At 48.4% G+C, this 17,361-nt stretch overlaps 1 protein-coding gene across 3 annotated transcripts; it reads right to left on the reverse strand.

Annotated features, from left to right (window-relative positions):
• Positions 1–1,241: 1,241 nt before the first annotated feature.
• Positions 1,242–16,362, reverse strand: GSDMC (gasdermin C). Of its 3 annotated transcripts, XM_037048543.1 has the most exons (15): positions 16,241–16,274; positions 15,624–15,860; positions 14,998–15,146; positions 13,534–13,751; positions 12,695–12,878; positions 9,028–9,196; positions 6,426–6,537; positions 5,013–5,057; positions 4,664–4,712; positions 4,420–4,445; positions 4,117–4,143; positions 3,266–3,405; positions 2,826–2,955; positions 2,311–2,384; positions 1,242–1,637 (listed from the first exon to the last, which is right to left on the reverse strand). In XM_037048543.1, the coding sequence occupies exons 4-15, from the start codon at positions 13,745–13,747 to the stop codon at positions 1,398–1,400; spliced, it is 1,410 nt and encodes a 469-aa protein (XP_036904438.1). In that variant the 5' UTR covers positions 13,748–13,751; positions 14,998–15,146; positions 15,624–15,860; positions 16,241–16,274; the 3' UTR covers positions 1,242–1,397. The 3 variants fall into 3 exon arrangements, with proteins under 3 accessions (XP_036904438.1, XP_036904437.1, XP_036904436.1); XM_037048542.1 differs by lacking the exon at positions 14,998–15,146 and having other exon boundaries at positions 15,624–15,694; positions 16,269–16,362; XM_037048541.1 differs by lacking the exons at positions 14,998–15,146; positions 16,241–16,274 and having other exon boundaries at positions 15,624–15,937.
• Between the last annotated feature and the right edge of the window lie 999 nt (positions 16,363–17,361).

Below are 17,361 nucleotides of genomic sequence, written 5' to 3' on the forward strand. Positions count from 1 at the left end.
GTGATGAGAGGGAGGGACCATTTTTAAACATGCCCAATTGCCTAAGAATATATAAATATTGAAAATACTGATCTCAGTGTCTACCCCCCTCACCCTGCTTCCTGTGGGCACCATAGCAGGGGCACGGCAGCTTCTACACCTGCGCATCACTGTCACCTTCGTCCAGTTCGTTCAGACAGGGCTTACTGGGTATCAGCTGTGCAGGGCGGTCTGTCAAAGGGCACACCCAGACCCCTGCAGCCGCCTCTGTCTCCTCGAACACCAGCTCCGTTTCCTCCAGGACAGAGAATCCCAACCTTCGCACCGCCCCGCCTTCCCCTGCGTTGACCAAGGTCCCGATACTTTGGAACAGTTCACTTGCCTGACTGAATTTACTTAGAAGCAATATACCCTGCTTCCTGAAGGACATTCAAATGCTTCTTCTGCTTTGGCCTCTGCTCAGCATGAGACAATCAGGTTTATCGCGGAATCCATAACAATCCCAGCAGAAGAGGTTGACATTTCACCAAGTTTCAGCTTCTCTGAAACGTTGGAAATGGCTCTATGTTCCCCATCCTTCAGGTCTTACCTCCCAGAACTCTTTAAGGGGGTCACTTTTAATGCAGTCAAGGTAGTGTTGAAAAGGAAGGTTCCAGAGGATATTAAAAGAAGCCAGTGTCAACCCCCTCCACCCGTGGCCCCATATTCCAAGTTAACACATCTGGAAGAAAGCTTATGGGCAAGGAGGGAGAGGCATGGGGGCGGGGTGGGGGGCAGAGAACAGAGATGGGAGAGAGGAGACTGACTTGAATTCCAAAGTCCCAAAGCAAGTGAAGCGCCCGATCTAGCAGCACCATCAAGCTTCTTGCTGTGTGACAATGCTGCCACCTTCTGGCAGTAGCTGGAAATTCATGAGAAAATACCACCAGTCACTGTGGTTCATACATGAACCCCAAAGATGTGATCCTATATACTGATACCTATCAATGATGTGTGTGTGTATAAAATCTCCCCAAGGTGTTCCTGGAATTTATTTAAGCTAGAATTAAATAATACATCCACTATCCAAGCCCCTACCTTTTAAAAAAGGCCCCTGAGTGCCTAGACAATTACAGAAACACCTTCAATGTCCTCCCCACGTTATGCGTGTCCCCCTTCCGACCCATCCCTCACCCAGCAGCCAGGGTCACCTGCCACCGGGGACAACATGGGAAAACCTTGAAGGCCGATGCTAAGTGAAAGAAGTCACCAGACAAAGACCGAGCTGGACATCATTTATGTTGGGATCTGAAGACCCCACAGACTCATACATGCAGAGAAGGGTCTGCAGGTGTGTGCAGCAGAAGGCGGCACCAGGACCAATGGCAGCCTCCGTGGGCTGACTCGGTGCACTGGCCCCTGGCCGGCCCCCTGGGGGCTCAGGCCTCGGCCAGCTGCTGCAGCACACAGAGGGCCCCATACAGGGCAGACAGGGGCTTCTTGGCTCCCAGGTCCCAGGTTGACCGGGGGCTACACAGCTCCATCTTCAGGCCACACTCGTCCAGCAGCCCATAGGTTATGGCCAAACCCTCCCCCTGCAGGGGGGCCAGGAGTTCGGGTTTCAGGGTGAAGGGAATGCTCCAGGGGTATCTGAAGTTGGGCTCCAGGATGCTCCTCACCTTAAAGAAACAGTATCAGCTGTTACAGGTCAGCCTCGAGGTCAGGAAGTGAGAACCCTCATGAAGTCCCAAGAGCCAGGGGTCATGCAGGACAACTACAAGGGCAGGAGCGCTGGAGTCACATCCTGGCTCTGTCTTGTGATGGGTGTGACCAAGGACATGTTATTGGAACTCCTTGAATCAGTTCCTAGGCTGCTAGGTAGTCATGTGAACATTTACCCTGCAGAATGGTGGTGTTCGGAATAGTATATGTGAATGCTTGTGTGTGCCATGTGTGTGTGGATATGCATGTGGCATGCATGCATGCATGCATACCTGTATATGCATACATGGAGACAGAGAACACACATTTGCAAATGGTAACCATGTGGGTAAAACAGGGGTGTAACCCAGATACCCTGAGCTCCCCGGCCCTGTATCCTATATGGCTATATGAGAACTAGTGGGGGGCCCTCTGCAGGGGTTGTCATGGAAACCAAGACCTTCCCCAGGCAGACTCATGAGCACCGGGCCTGCTCCCAGAGGGAGACGCAGCCCGGGTTTCCTGGTGGCCACACTGGGACTTCATCTCCCTTCCAGGCAGAAACCTGAGTCTTCTCTCTCTCCTTAGAACCATTCTTTTCTCCAGTTCCCTCTCCCTCTTCCCAGGACGCTGGCCCCTGGGGTTTCTTACCAGGTCCCGCTGCTGGGAGAGAATCCTCTTCTCCATGGATGGGGCCAGCAGACGGTGCTGGACGTCACTCAGCACTGGGGACAGGGGACATTTGGGGAAAGACAGTCAGATATCCCTTTCCCCATAGTGAAGCGAACTCTAAGACAGAGGAATAAGACTCCTTAGACTAGGAGGTCAAGTTCCCTGCCCAGGACAGGCTCCTTTGGCTCTTGGGGTGGCCTCCAGAAGTTGGGCCCTAACGTGGTCCAGAGGAGGGAGCCCGTGGCTGGAGCCTGGAATCATCCACCCTCAGTGGTACTTGGGGTGAACCTGGGCTGGTCTTTCCAGGTCTCTCTGTGTCATGTGGCAAGTTTCTCACACTGAGCCCTGCTGACCTTGGAGAGAAGTGTGAGGCGAGGGTGAAAAATCATAGTGTTTCACGAGTTTTGGACAGGTGGCACCTGGTGCGGCCCTTCTGGGGTCTCTGGGAGACCAACTTTGTGACCCCTCACGATGTCCTTCCAAATCACTCTTACCCATGATGGCTTCAAGCAGGTAAAGGATGGGGTACTTGACATTCCGTGCATGGCTGGACTCCTTTTGCAGTTCATTTAGGATGGTGCCACCAGGGCCATTCAAATGACCCTTCAAGGGTAGCTGTTCAAGCTATAGGGGACAGGTAGTATTAATAAGAATGATAATGTCATGTCATTTTGCCTGCAAATGCTGTGTTTTTAAGTGACTAACCAAGGAGCAGGGTAATGGCTCCGTACAGCCCCTGGGCACCCTGAGCACCGTCACTCTGTGTGGGCTGCACTCCCTGGCCCTGCTCACGTGGTCCCCATTCTCAGACATCCCCTTCTGCCCCCTGAGGCCACCCCCATTCTTGTTTTCCCCATAGGTCTCGGCAGTTGGATCTCTGAAACGCCCCCTTTTACAAGTCTGATCAGCCTTCAGTGGCAGTGGGACCCCTCACCGTGTCTGAGAGGTCCTGAAGGGCCTCTCGGTCCCCCAGCATGGCCAGGATGTTGGAGAACACAACGCCCTTCAGGTCCTTTGAGAGCTGGTCCACTGCTCTTGCTTCCATGGAAACCTCCTCGTGCAGGTGCTTGAAATCTGTCCTCGGACAAGAAAACGAAGACAACTCTTAGATCTGAATGGTCACTTCCCATCGACATAAGCAAAATTCTTCTTCCCATTAAGCGGCTGGCCCCAAGCATCTCTGAAGGTGGCAGGTTTGAGCTCCATGAAGGAGCTGCCGTAACAGGCCAGAGAGATGGAAAATCTCAGCTGAAAGGAGTGGGGGTAAATGCAGGGAGAGGAGAAGAGGATTCTGGAAATGGGTCATGGGAAGAGGAAGAAACTGACCAGGCACTGAAATACCTCCCAGTGAGAGTTTATGAATATAAAGTGCTGGGTACTGCATGCAATTATGCCTGTACCTCCAGGTCTATAAGGAATTAACCAAGGAGTGGACATCGGGGGCTCTCTGCCTCAGCTAGGACACCTGAGGTAGCCTCCAGGTGGGCTTCTGGGAGTGAGAAGTCACTAGAATGAAAGCGTCAGGGAGGCAGGACTCCTGTTTGGTTCACTGCCCAAGCCCCAGTGCTCAGAATTACACCCAACAAGTCCTCCGTAAAAGTGTCCTGCATGCATGCACCCAGGAGGGAAGAGGGGGAGGAAGGAGTTAATTAGTGGGGCTGCCCAAAGTGTGAATTCAGAGGTAAAGCTCAGTTTTCTGAGTTGCTTGGGACCCTCCAATTTGGGTTCTGAGCTTTGCAGTTCCCCACCCAGCAGGACTTCTATTCCCTCTTAGTAAACACTCACCAAGCAAGAAAGGCTCCTGTATTCTTTCTAGAAAGAGAAAGGCAACGGCTCATCTCCCTTCCTCATCCTCCACATGTGCTTTACAGACACTTCCGAGGGTTCTTCCCTCCACTGCCCCCTCCCTCTTGCTTAACCTCTCCCCGCTGCATCCCTCGGCCCTCCCCACCCTCCCTGACCCTTCCCTTCCCACAGAAGACATGTCCAGGCTCCAGGGCCATGGTGGAAAAGGCAGGGACACACAGCCCTGCTCCCCAGGGAAGTACAAATAGGACCCGTCCACAACCCCAGCAAAGGCACACTCACGTATTGGTTCGATGGAACACACTGTGCTGCCTAGAAGAGAAATTAAATTCCCCACCCCAGAGTTAGTCTCTGCTGACTCTCCCTCTCTCTACTTTGTACCACCTAATCCCCAACACCCTTTTCCATCCTCCCTGCCCTTTCCCCAGAAGAGCCCGAGCCAGGTGGCTCTGGTGAAGACGGCAAAGGCAACCACGTGGAGTTTCAGTTGGGTAAAATGGGGCCTCGTGGAGGGACCGCATTATACTTTCCTGATATTAAATGCTTGCACGTTCCGCATGAAAAGTATTTCATTTCTGGAAAGAGAGAAAGAGGTGATCACTCACAACAGCTGAGTCTCCTCTCCCACGACACACACCCCCCCACACTCTTACCCCAGTCCCAAAGCAGAGAGGTGGCTGTCCCTGTGACCTTAGACACAGGGGCCTGTGTCTAAGTCTCGGCAGTGGAGACGAGGACACGGTAGAGGAGCCTGGCTGGGGAAGGTTCGCCTGTGGGTGCGTCGGGGCTGAGCCCCCAGCGGGGTTTTGACAGGGTCCACAGTGGGCAAGGGCTGGGCGGGGCCCGAGGTCCAACCAGAGAACCTGCTCACTCACCCTCTGGAAAGGTTTCCTCTTTATCATCTGCGACGTGAAGAATGTCTGGGTGGGAAGAAGCCCAGTCAGCAGATCTGAGGTCACCCCTGCTGGAGTCTCTCACGTCCCCACACCTGGGGCCCCCACACTTCCTATGCCAGGCCACTGGGACAGCTTTTCTCAGGGCGACCTGGGACCCCTTGCATCAGAGTCACCTGGAATGTGTGTGGAAACTCAGGGTCCCCACCCTTTCCACATCTTCAGAATCTGTCTAAAGAGGAAGCCAGAACCTGCCTTGTCAATAAGCACCTGGGTGGTGGGTATCAGCTCCAAGCGCCCCATTTCACCAGAAAGGAAACCGCCTCCTTCCTGCTGCCCTTCGGCTCCCTGTCCTGGAGGCGCCCCTGACAAGTCAACGCCCCTAGTGGGCAGGACATGGTTTGCAGGTACTGCTGTGAGGTCCGCTTTTGAGTCCAGCTCCATGTACTTCACACTTGTCAACACTCAGGCAACATGGATTTGAAGACTGAGTTGAGCCACTGACCCCAACGATCAGACAGTTTTCCCTCATTCTGTCTACGGCCACTGACAGGAGTCAGTGACAGAAGGACCCTCCCTCAGCCAGATGTTATATTGAGGCTTCTACAGGGAACTCTGTGTGTGTGTGTGTGTGTGTGTGTGTGTGTGTGTGTGTGAGCGAGAGAGAGACGGAGCCTGTTTGTTACGTGTGGTGAGGGCACCCCTCGACCTCTGAGGAGCTGGGCCCCAGCCATATCAGACTGACCTCTACCTGGGACTCAGCACTAGGGCTGGGAGGGGCCAAGGACCCTCAGCTGGTTGTGTTTGTGGCACCCACGCTCCTCTCTGGTTTGTAGTTACTTCTTCATCAAAGTTTTTCTCCTGTGTGGAGTCAGAACCCCAAGTATGTGTGTTGGGGGACTGTGTGTTTTGAGGCTCCCGAGGAGGAAGACATGGCAATACAATTCTGCGCTACACGGTCAGGGCACTACATCGCAGATTTGTTCCCCATTGGGCCACTATGGGCTTCTCCATGGGGCACAGACAACCGGGAGGGCTCTGTGGCTCCCCAGGTGAGCTGCCGGGCGTGGTGGACCGTCAGTGGAGGTGGCTGGGATTGGAATCACGCTCTGCCCAGTGCTAAACACACCCTGGTGTTGGGCACCCCATTACACCCTCTCCACGTAGGATACTGTCTCCCTACCTACCCAGAGCAACATCTCAGCCCGGCCCTGCTTGCAGGTGCTGTGTGTGGTGAGGACGTGCGTGCCCTGGGCAGCTGAGGCTGCTGCTGCTTCTCTCTCTGCACAGGTGGGGAAGCCACAGTTGCCTGACGATGGTCTTTCCCCTCCTCATTTCTCTCCCCAGGAGAAGCAGACTGCCGCTCCCCTCCTGCCTCCCCCAGTCCCTGCTCACCCCAGCCGTTCTTCTTGAAGACCAGCTGCTTCCTCTTGTAGGCCATTACCGAGCCCTCTGGCACAGTAAGCTTCTTCTCTCTCACTTTGAGAGCCCCGCCCTCAGCTTTAACCTGCCGGCAGAAACCAGGTATAATAACGTGATCACTCGTGCATGTTGTCTTAAAAGTCAAATACTTCTGGAAAGCTCATGAGAAAAGGAGTCAGCAGCCCCTGCCCTCACCTTTTCTACTCCTGATTTCCAGTGCCTGCCCTTTTTTTTTTTTTTTGCTTCTTCCCATATTTACCTTCATATCCCTCCATTTCATGTTGATACTGAAATGAATTGATTTATTTCTGATTCAGTACATTTCTTTACTTCCTCTTTTTCCTGATGAGGGTTTGTTTTCCTACTCTTTATAAGAGCTGAAGCAACTGATAAAAGGGAAACACCAACTCCAGCCTCTTCTAGGCTTCCACGCGGGGCAAGGGGAATATCCAACTCTGGCTCCCTCTAACCGTCCTGTCACATCCAAAGGGGAAAGAGTACTGAAAAGCTCTTGTGAGTTCACAGCCCCAGGGCACAGGCTCACTAATAAAACACCGGAACCTATTCGTGGGAGTAAAGAATACTTCCCACCTCGTACGTCTCACCACAGTATCAGTAACGGCTGTTTTACCAGAGTTCCTTTCACCACGTATATCTTGCCCAACATTCAACAAGAAAATCACAAGGCATATTCAAAGGCAACAAACATCTGTTCGAAGAGACAGAGCAGGTTGAGAATCAGACGCAGTTATAGCATGAGTCTTGGAATTATCAGACAGGGAATTTTAAACCACTGTAATTAATTTGCTAAAAGATTCAATGGAAAACATAGACAAAATGCGAGTACAGATGAGTAATGTAAGCAGAGAGATGGAATCCTAAGGAAATAAATAAAAATAAAGGCAAGAGAGATAAAAATATCATAACAGTAATAAAGAATGTCTCTGATTGGCTCATTAGTAAACTGGACACAAGTGAGAGAAAAACTTCAGTACTTGAAGATGTATCAGTAGAAACCTCAAAACAAAAAAGCAAAGAAAAACATGACTGGGAAAAAATGGAACATAATATCCAAGAACTGTGGACTAACTATAAAAGTTATAACATATGTGTAATGAGAATATAAGGAGAATAAAGAGAGAAAGGAACAGAAAAAAATATTTGAAGCAATAATAACTGAGGATCTCCCCAAATGAATGTCAGACACCAAACCACAGACCCAGGAAGTTCGGGGAATTCCAAGCAAGATAAATAACAATAAAAATACATTTGAAAATATTACCCCTATTAATTCCAACTGCAGAAAAATCACACATGAAGAAAACATATTAAAAGTCAGAGGATATTGATAGAAGTCAGATATTTCTTGTCTGCTGCTTTTTTTTCTTTTTTGCTTTATGAATCTGTACCTTGTTCAACAGGGACATGACAATAAGTTATTTGAGGACACAAGACTTATAGTAAGACTATAAAACTATTGTCATGACAATAAGTTATTTGAGGACACAAGTTTTATAGTAAGACTCCACATCTTGCTATAAAAGCAATATGGATTTTAGTTATACAAAAAAAGAATAAGCTTATTTGAATTTTGTAAACTTGTTTATTATTATGGAGCTCTTCCATTTGATTTCTATTGTGGTAAAAAAATGTAATATCTCCCCCATTTTTAAGTGGACAGTACAGTATGGTGTTTTCATGTTTATTTGTCTTGGATATTTTCTGACGTCTCTTGTGGTACTTTCTTTGACGCACTGGGGGTTGAAGAGTGTATCTCTTAATGCCCGTGTATTTGTGAATTTGCTATGTTTCCTTCTGTTACTAATTTCTAGTTTCACTCCACTGTGGCCAGAAAAGATACCTGGAGTAAGTCAGCCTTCTTAAATCTGGCAGGACTGATGGAGTGGTCTCACATGTGAGCCGTGCTGCAGAATGTTCCGTGTGTGCTTGGGTAAAATGTGTATGATGCTCCGCTGCGTGGTCTCATATGTCTGTGACAGAATAGGCGTCAGTCTGTCTGTGGGGTGCTCTGCAGCTCCTGTTTCCTTGTGGCTCTTTTGTCTGATCGACCAAAACAAAGTTGCTGCAGCCACGAACCAGGAGTGATATGCAAACCGTTCAAGGACATCACAGCCCACGGCCAACCTTTAGAGCTGCACCAGCTCTGAAAGGATGTCGCAAGTCAGTTTTTTTCCTTGAGTTTCTAAGTCTTCCAAGTGAAGAACAACTACACATAAAACATGCAATGTGTGAAAGCACATTATAACACACACAAACTATACGATGAATGAACTTGTTTGTATAATTAAAAGTACTACCATGGATTGTTGAGAGTGAGTCAGTTATATAAAACCTACGAAGGTACTTAAGTCTCACCCCTTCTACCAGTCCTTCTCAGGACGTCGTGGCTTTTAGGGAGGTTTGCTATTAGCATAAAAGTTGGCGTGTGGACAACGCTGCAGCCCCCCACCATTATGGTGAGATGTGCCATAGTCCAGTACTTACCCAAAGCAAATGTAATGCCACATAATTAAACCTACATCCGATTTTGTCGATGGGTGAACCCACCCCATACCTTGATGGAAGTATTCAGAACCAAGGACATTTTTCCCAAGAAATTCCCAGTGCTGCAATCCTCCAACACACAACTGTCCCGCAGTTCTACGACGTCAGTCACCACATACAGTTTCCTCTCTGTTCTCCGGCATTGCTCCAGAATTGATGGCTCTGGGTCAGCCACTTTCCTAGGGTGGGGGTGTGGGGGGGAGGCAGGGGGAGGAGAAGAGGATCAGTTGGAAAGAGATGCCTTCCTGGGTTACCCTGGGCTACCGTCCTCCTCGGGACCTGGAAGGGGGGCGGGGACTTCGGACTTTGACAGGTGTTCCCTCCGTGGGTAGAAAGATATTGGCAAATGGGTTATGTTACTAACGAACACAAAACATATACTTTGCTATGCAGGTTGGAGGGGCCCCACTTCCTGGTGGGGGTGTGGAAGGAGAGTATCCATACCATTTAGTGAAAGGCCTCTGCTTTCCCAAAATCATATGGGTCTTGTTAGAGGGTAGATTACACATGTCCAGTGCACCGAGGCCTCTCGCCCGAAGAGGCTGGAAGTAGGCAGGTGCACATGGTTGACAAGAGCCCTACTTGTCAAAGCTGGGCACCCACAGTCACCATCGTCCAGATGCATGATCAGCGTGGGAGGGAAAGCAAACTGATAAATATGATGAAGCAGGGAAGATTCCGAATCATTATTCATGACCAGCACGTGGGGGTGTTTATAGATTAACTGTCCTTGGTAAGTGGCTGGTAGGGCTGACTTGAAGGTATAGGTTTGGGCAGGGGACATGACAAGTTTGAAGTACTGAAGACAGATTTCAGCTCCACTGCAGCTCTGAAACTCAACTTGGGTTCTTCTTAAGGCCCCACCAGGGTAGGGGCCCTGGATGACAGCGAATGCAATATGGGAGACCCTTAAATTGCTTTTCAATGGAGGTCATGAACCCCCAGCGTGGATTTACCCCTTGCCCTGTGGGGGGAATTCACATCCCTTTGGGGGATATCCAAACCCCTTACTGTGTCTCTAAGAGGTTATGTCATCAGACATTTACTTACCTCCAAGCCTATTTTTGTCACCTTCATCCTGGTTGGCTAAGCCCCCACCTTGCTGACTTCCTGCTGCTCCTGAAAATGTCAAGCTCTGTCCTGTACTGTCCCGGGGCTTCAAACCCTCATCTGGACCACTCTCCTCCTGCTCTTTGCTTCTTTCATTCTTCAGGTCTGAGTTCACTGTTAGCTCCACAGAGAGACCTAAACAGACTCCCTTCCACCCAACCACTTTCTCACAAAATCCTATTGACCTTAGAGCACCCGTCACAGTCTGCAACTTCCTCTAAATGGAACACATTATGCGCCCCACATCCATGTACTGAAAGTATCTAGTTGCCTTCCTTTCCACATTTCAAGTTTTGGCATCAGGCTTGTTTCTTTTTCTTGGTGCTGTGTAATAAAACGTATCCTTAAAATTGGACCTTCTTTAACTGCTGAAAGAAATTTCAACAACAAATTTTCTTTTATTTTCTTGCAGCTAGAGAAACCCAAATACTCTTTTACACCCTAAACTGTCTTGGTAAATGTGAGTTCTAATAAGAGTCTTAGGGCTGTGGCACAGTACTTGCACAGGGCCGCTACCTGGACCACCTACCGAGAGCCAATCAGGAGACACTCAGCAAAGATGGAGACAAACATAAACCCACTTCTCCTCCATGTACAGCTACAGCAAAAATTACAAAACAAACATCACCCAGATACGTTAGATAATCCAGCTGTATGGAAGTCCAACAACCAAGGATTTAAAGAAGCCACCTTCATCCAGACAGATGCCTTTTCTACAACAGGCCATGATACTAGGACAGGGAGTCAAGGCAGCTCCACCTAATACACAGAAACAAACCCAGGGAGGCTGCCAAACTCAGGAGACAAAAGAATGTGGCCCAGGTAAAACAACAGAACAAAACTCCAGGAACAGAGTGAAATAAAGAAAAATCCACAGGGAACCAACAGTGGAGGAGATGAGGTTAAGATTTAAATCAACAATCTGGAACATAAGGAAGAAAAAAGCATTCAATTTGACTAGCAAGAAGAAAAATGAATTTAACAGAATAAGGAGCCTCTTGGACATCTCCTAATGAACCAATATCCAAATCACAGGGGTGTCAAAAGGAAAAGAATAAGAGCAAGACATTGAAAGTTTATTTGAAAAAAAAGAAAGAAAACTTTTCTAATTTGGGGAAGGAAATAGGCATACAAGTCCAGGAAGCACAGAGAGTCCCAAAAAAGTGGGACCCAAGGAGGAGCACACCAAGACACAACATAATTAAAATGTCAAAGGTTAAAGATAAAGAGAGAATATTAAAAGCAACCAGGGGGTAATCTACAAAGAAGTTCCCACAAGACTGTCAGCTAATTTCTCAAAGGAAACTTTGTAGGCAAGAAAGGACTGGCAAGAAGTATTCAAAGTGATGAAAAGCAAGGACCTCCAACCTAGGTTACTCTATCCAGCAAAATATCATTTACAATGGAAAGGCAGATAAAGTGCTTCCCAGACAAGGTAAAACCAGAGTTCATCATCACCAAGCCATTAGTATATGCAATGTTAAAGGGAACTATATAAGAAAAAGAATATCAAAACTATGAACATAAAAATGGCAACAAATGCACGACTATCAACAACTAAATCTAAAAAACAAACTATGCAAACAAGCAGAACAGGAACAGAATCATAGGTATGAGGATCATTTGGAAGGTTATCAGCTGGGAGGAGAAAGGGAGAGACTAAGGGGAGAGGTGCAGTGATTATGAAGTACAAATTGGTAGGTATAAGATAGACAGAAGGATATTAAGAACAGTATAGGAAATAGAGAAGCCAAAGAACTTACATGCATGACCTGTGGACATGACCTAAAAGGGGGGTTGCTGGAGGGAAAGGGGGTAGCAGGCAGAGAAGGGCAAAGGAGGAAATTTTGGGACAAATGTAGTAGCAAATTCAATAAAATATACTTAAAGTTTTTTTTTAATTTTAAAGAGTCTGACAAGACACCAGAAACACAGAAATTGTGCCATGGTCTATTAAAGTAACTTTTATTCTCTATATAGCCTGTGATGTTTAACTATTTGCTTGTGTTAGTAATTTCTCACATTGATAGAAATATAATTTAACTTGAAATCTCTTCTTAAGAGGCATAAAATCTTGTTTCTTATTAAGCCTTAGAGGATTATTGAAGGTGGGTCTCCCCCACCCCACCCTCGTGACCAAGTTAAATTAAACCCTGGGACACTGAAGCATATGGACTTTGTTTAAACAAAGCATTTCAGAGCCTTTGTCTCTCTTAAATTAAAACTTTGATAACTTATCTTCTTAATTACTTGTTTTCTTACTCACTGCACGTCCCTGCCCCATTCAATACATTTCATTTTAGGACAGGCATTTGTATCTGTCTCCTATTTAGTCTATTCTGCCACAAAACAGCACAATAATGGACAACTGCAGCTTTAAAAATTCCTTATCAGATAAACGACACCCGTTGGTCCAATGAGCGAATGTCTGCGTACACACGAAGAACAGCAGAGCCTGTGATGTCGGTTTCTTCACTACGAGCCTCAGGGACAAAATCTCTTGAAGCCTCTGGAGGAAGGCACCACTTGGGGCTGTTGACCAGACCCTTCCCCTCCCGTGGCCTCACCTCTTCTGAAGGTCTGTCCAGGTTTTGTATGGGGTGCTAACAATCTTATAGTAGAGGGAGAATCCTTGGTATTCAGCAGTCCCCTCCGAGATGCTGGCTTCTGCCCCAGCATTCACACTCACACCCGCATTCTGTTTCCACGACTCAGTGTCGCTGAAGAGGTATGGCGCTTCCACAGCCACCTCTGGAAGCAGACAAGGAGGCCTGAGGGTTAGCCGGCAGTTCACTCTGGGACAGCTGGGGAACGGACGGAAAACGGAGTGACCGAGTCCTAGCCTCCCCCAACTTTCCTACCCATTAAATCTCTCAACCAAGAAGACCTTATTTATCAATAACGAATATACTGAATTTAATTTACTTCTGAGAACAAACATTTGAATCCACTCAGGGGCTGGATAACAGAAACGATGTCCTAACCCCCCAAAAATGATGACATCCCTGGCACCTGTGTCCAGGAGACCCACGACCTCATTGTTCCCAGCACAGCGTCAGCCCCAGGAGGCAGCTCACAGAACAGAACATGTTTGGGATTTGGACCAAGACAAGCTTGGGTCTGGGTCCTCGTTCCGCCAGTTCCCAGCTCTGTCACCTGGAACAGATTATCTTCTAAGCTTTTATTTACTGCTATATAACATGGGGATCATATTCCTGACTCAAGAGGCTGCTCTCAGTGTTAAATAAACCTGGTTCGTAATTGGAAAGTTCTCAGATACTCATAGTTCCTTGCCCCTTGCCCACAGACAAGGCTGATCCTGAGTGGGTATCTCAGCAGGGCTTGCTTGTTGCACCCTTCTCTCTGCACCCCTTTTTCCCAGTCCTTCCCCCCTGGCTGACAATACCTGGGACCTCGACACTTTGTTCGAGGATGTCCATGAGAGAGACATCAAGTGGGACATCAGGTAGTTGCCAAAACGTTGAACTAGCCTTCTTTGTCCATACCAGAGAAAACCGACGTACTTTGTTGGCATTCAGGATGTCTGTGATGGGCCTGAGTTCTTTGTCTCCAATCTCTCTGACCAGCCTCTTGACGGTGCTCTCAAACATGGAGGGCATGTTGCTAGGAGCAGATAGGGGGGCAGCAGCAAGATCAGGAGGGTCTCACAGATGAGATTAAGTGAGTCTTCGTGTGTCATTCAGAGGGAGCTGACGGTGACTTGACTATTTCATAGACCTCTGTCCCATCTACACAGTGACGTAGTATGCCTATGCAACGGGCCCCCACGCAGCCCAAATGGGCCCTCGGCCTTCCCTGGCCAACTCTGCCGCAGGACGGTCTTCAGTGAACAGAGATGCGGCGCCCAGCCAGGAGTCCCTGCCAGGTCAGGGACCCACGAGCCCTTACGTAATTTACTGTAAGTGACAAAGGGGAGGTAAATTTCCTTCCGAAGTTAAAGGCACCCACTTTGTTAGGCCACTACTGTTCAGATCAAGCCAGTCAAATTGGATGATTGTTAGTCACCCGCCGAGGACTGATTTTTATGTTTGTGTGAATCTCCTATTTTCAGTCCTGTACAGCGCATGCTTTTCAAGAATTTATATAATCTTGCTGTGACTGAAATAGAGCGAGAGCAGCCTTCGAAAAGATGGGAATAAATAGATGGTCATATAAATAAAAGATGGTCAGATAAATAGCCCATGCCATGCCTGGCATGGCTCAGTGGACTGAGCACTAGTCTGTGAACCAAAAAGTCCTTGGTTCAATTCCCAGTCTAGGGCATTTGTGTGGATTGCGGGCCAGGTCCCCAGTGGTGGGCACAGGAAAGGCAACTGCACATTGATGTTTCTCTCCCTCTCTTTCTCCCTGCCTTTCCCTTTGTCTAAAAATAAATAAATAAAATCTTTAAAAATAAGTTAATAAATAGCCAGAAGCCTGCACTGCTGTGCCAAGTAGATCGTGACTCAGCACAGCACTATGAACGGCCTCATTTGTTCTAGGTGTCGGGAGCCTGGTGGAGGTGGTCATCCCAACCCGGATGGCACTCCCATTCTACCTTTAAACACTTCCGTGACAGGCAGGTGGCAGAACTGGACTTTTCACCCCTCAGTCCTCCATAGAAGCAGCCATTTTGACAACCGCCCATGGCCAAGGTCACCTCTGCGGGAGCCCAGAGCCCGGGGCGGGGGGGGGTCCCAGCACTCCCTCAGAGCCCACCCCAGAAGAGTGCACTAAAGAGGAGCCGCAGAGCAGCGTCCTTCCCACCCCAACCCCGTCACCCCTCCTCTGAGGCAGCGCAGTGCAGACCAAGGCTAGCCCCTTGGCCCACGAAGTCTCCCATGGGGGAGAGAGAGAGCCCAGCGGGCACCTGGCTCCCCCAGCTGTGCAGGACACATCAAAGAGGCCTGCTTCTCCTCTGTCCCACCCAAAATACAGAGGCAGATTGGCACGGCTGAAGACTGAGGACAGGCAGATAGAGGTCCGTTGATAGATGTGCAGAAAAAGAAGACGTGGTACCTGTGGACAACGGAACATGACTCAGCCATCAAACCTGAGTCACTCGAAACAGCTTTGCTGGACCTCGAGGGTATTATGCTCAGGGAAATAAGTCAGACAGAGAAAGACAAATACCAAATGCTTTCACCTATATGTGCAATTTAACAAAAAAGAATAAATAAAACAAAACAGAAACAGACACATAGATGCAGAGAATAAGGTGACAGTTGCCAATGAGGAGGGGATGAGGGTGGGTGAAAACAAAGGACATATCACAGATATGTCCCTTAGCCTTGCATGTTGCGTGCTGTTACCCAGAATAATTCTTTATTAGGGGGAACTTTAGGAAGAAGTGCCTACTTTGGGGGTGGGGAGGTGTCAAAGTAAGACAAACCCCAAACTCCTCTCCTCATTTCGCAAACCCATCCTGACCACGTCCGTCTCCAACCTTAGTATCTTCTCTTCTTATTCATCCCCTGGTTCCCAGTTAGAACTTACCAGATTGTGTATTGCTTTGTCTCACAGAGAAAGGTCCCAATGAGTGGAGCTCCTCCCAGCCTCCAGACCACCTGATGGCAGACAAAATCCAGAAAATGGAGAAATGCAACTCTGCTCGTGGCGCTTTCTCTCCACCAGCAGGTCCCTGACTCAATTTTCTGGTGCAGTGTCCTGGAAAGCAAGCCTGAGGCTCTCTTCTGAGGGGCCCTTGTGTCCCCCAGAAGAGCAGGTCTGCAGCTTGTTGAATCCACCAACCACGAGAACAAATGTCGGAGACTTTCAGGGTTCCAAAGATGTTACTTTATTGGCCAAGTTTAACCTGCGCGGGGGCGAACTCTCAAAGTGTCCAGCGACACAGTGCCCACAAAGGCTGCAAATGAGAGTCCCACCCAGCGCTTACAGCCAAGTCCTTATATAGAGGCAAGCAAGCAAGCGTTGCACAGAAGCAGATGTGGCAGTTAGCTATTGGCTTACAGAGCCCATTCGAGGGAACAGGGTGGGGTCTGACTCAACTGAGAGGAAAATTTTGAAACTAAACAGATGGCAATCAACTTACAGGATGTTTTCTAGGGACGCAGGCTCCTTGGGGCTGAGACTATTTTTCTTGTTCCCAACACAGCTGAGCTCTGGATCATGCAACCTTACCTCTCAAGTCCTCAGCCCAAGTCCACGGACTGCAATCAGGCAGGACTAAAACCTCTGTGAGGCGGTCCCACAGCAGAGTAGATAGACATCTCAGGAAGCAAAGCGTGCCTGTTCCCAACACGGAGGGAACAGGCTGAACAAGTCTGATGTGTGGATTCACTCACAAATGATTGACTGTTGGAACAACTTGTTTGGCTTCCTTCCACACTGGCTCCCTGACTCCTTCGGTTTATGGCCAGGGCAGCTACACATCCTCAGGTCAGGGAGAAGAGGTTTAAACCATTTGCTCTCAAGTGTTCTTTGTCAGAGGAGTTAAGGTCTTCCGATTCACCAGCTGGCTGTAATTGCTCAGACTGTTTCAGCTTGTTTAATTTTCTTGTCTCAGTTTTTCTTGTCTCAGTTTCCCCATTCTACTTGGCCAAGAATTTTCCTAACTTCTTACAATCCTGGTCTCCATATACATCTTACATGCTCTATATGTAAAATGTAACTGCGTATCAGCAAGAAAGACAGAAATAAGCTTCAGGACAAAGAATGGGTACATACAGGACCCTGGGCAGAGCCTCTGTACAATCAGAATTAATGTTCTCCACACCTCCCAAGTGCCGAGTACTGTGCAGTCCCATCTTATAACAATCTTTCATGATAAAGAGAAAGGATGTATTTTACAAGGCCAGAACGACTTGCCCCCAACCCATTCTCTTTTCAATTACTTCTGAAATCCCTCCAGTAGCCTTATGAAATTAAGGAAAATGCCCACCGGAGAGGAAACTGTCAGAGCAGAAGGACACACACCTGCCTTCTCCACCAGGAGACCCTGAGATCACCACTCCGTTTGGGACAGAGCTCACGGCTGTGCTTTCTACGTACCACCAGATCAGATGATTTCCCCAAAATGAGTTTACTTTCTGTACTTTGCATTGTAAAAACAATAGACCTGAAATATACAACTCTGTGTATACATATGTCACTCTGCCACAGGCCAACATTCTGAGCAGGCCCTGCCCTGTTCTTGGACATTCTAGAAGTCAAGGAAACTCAGCGTTCTAGGGTGAGGTCTGTGGGCCCAGGGAAGCCTGAGGGTTTTATTGAT

This window comes from Sturnira hondurensis, unplaced genomic scaffold (genome assembly GCF_014824575.4).
Source record: "Sturnira hondurensis isolate 20B ecotype Veracruz unplaced genomic scaffold, ASM1482457v3 Scaffold0006413, whole genome shotgun sequence".
NCBI lineage: Eukaryota > Metazoa > Chordata > Mammalia > Chiroptera > Phyllostomidae > Sturnira > Sturnira hondurensis.

Excerpts from the sequence above, each read along its gene's own strand:
- GSDMC (XM_037048542.1), bottom strand. The coding sequence starts at position 13,747 with ATGCCCTCCATGTTTGAGAGCACCGTCAAGAGGCTGGTCAGAGAGATT. Across the intron at positions 4,144-4,419 it reads GTGTTCCATCGAACCAATAC|AAAGAATACAGGAGCCTTTC; the intron begins GTGAGTGTGCCT and ends TTCTCTTTCTAG. Across the intron at positions 3,406-4,116 it reads ACAGGAGCCTTTCTTGCTTG|ATTTCAAGCACCTGCACGAG; the intron begins GTGAGTGTTTAC and ends GTCCGAGGACAG.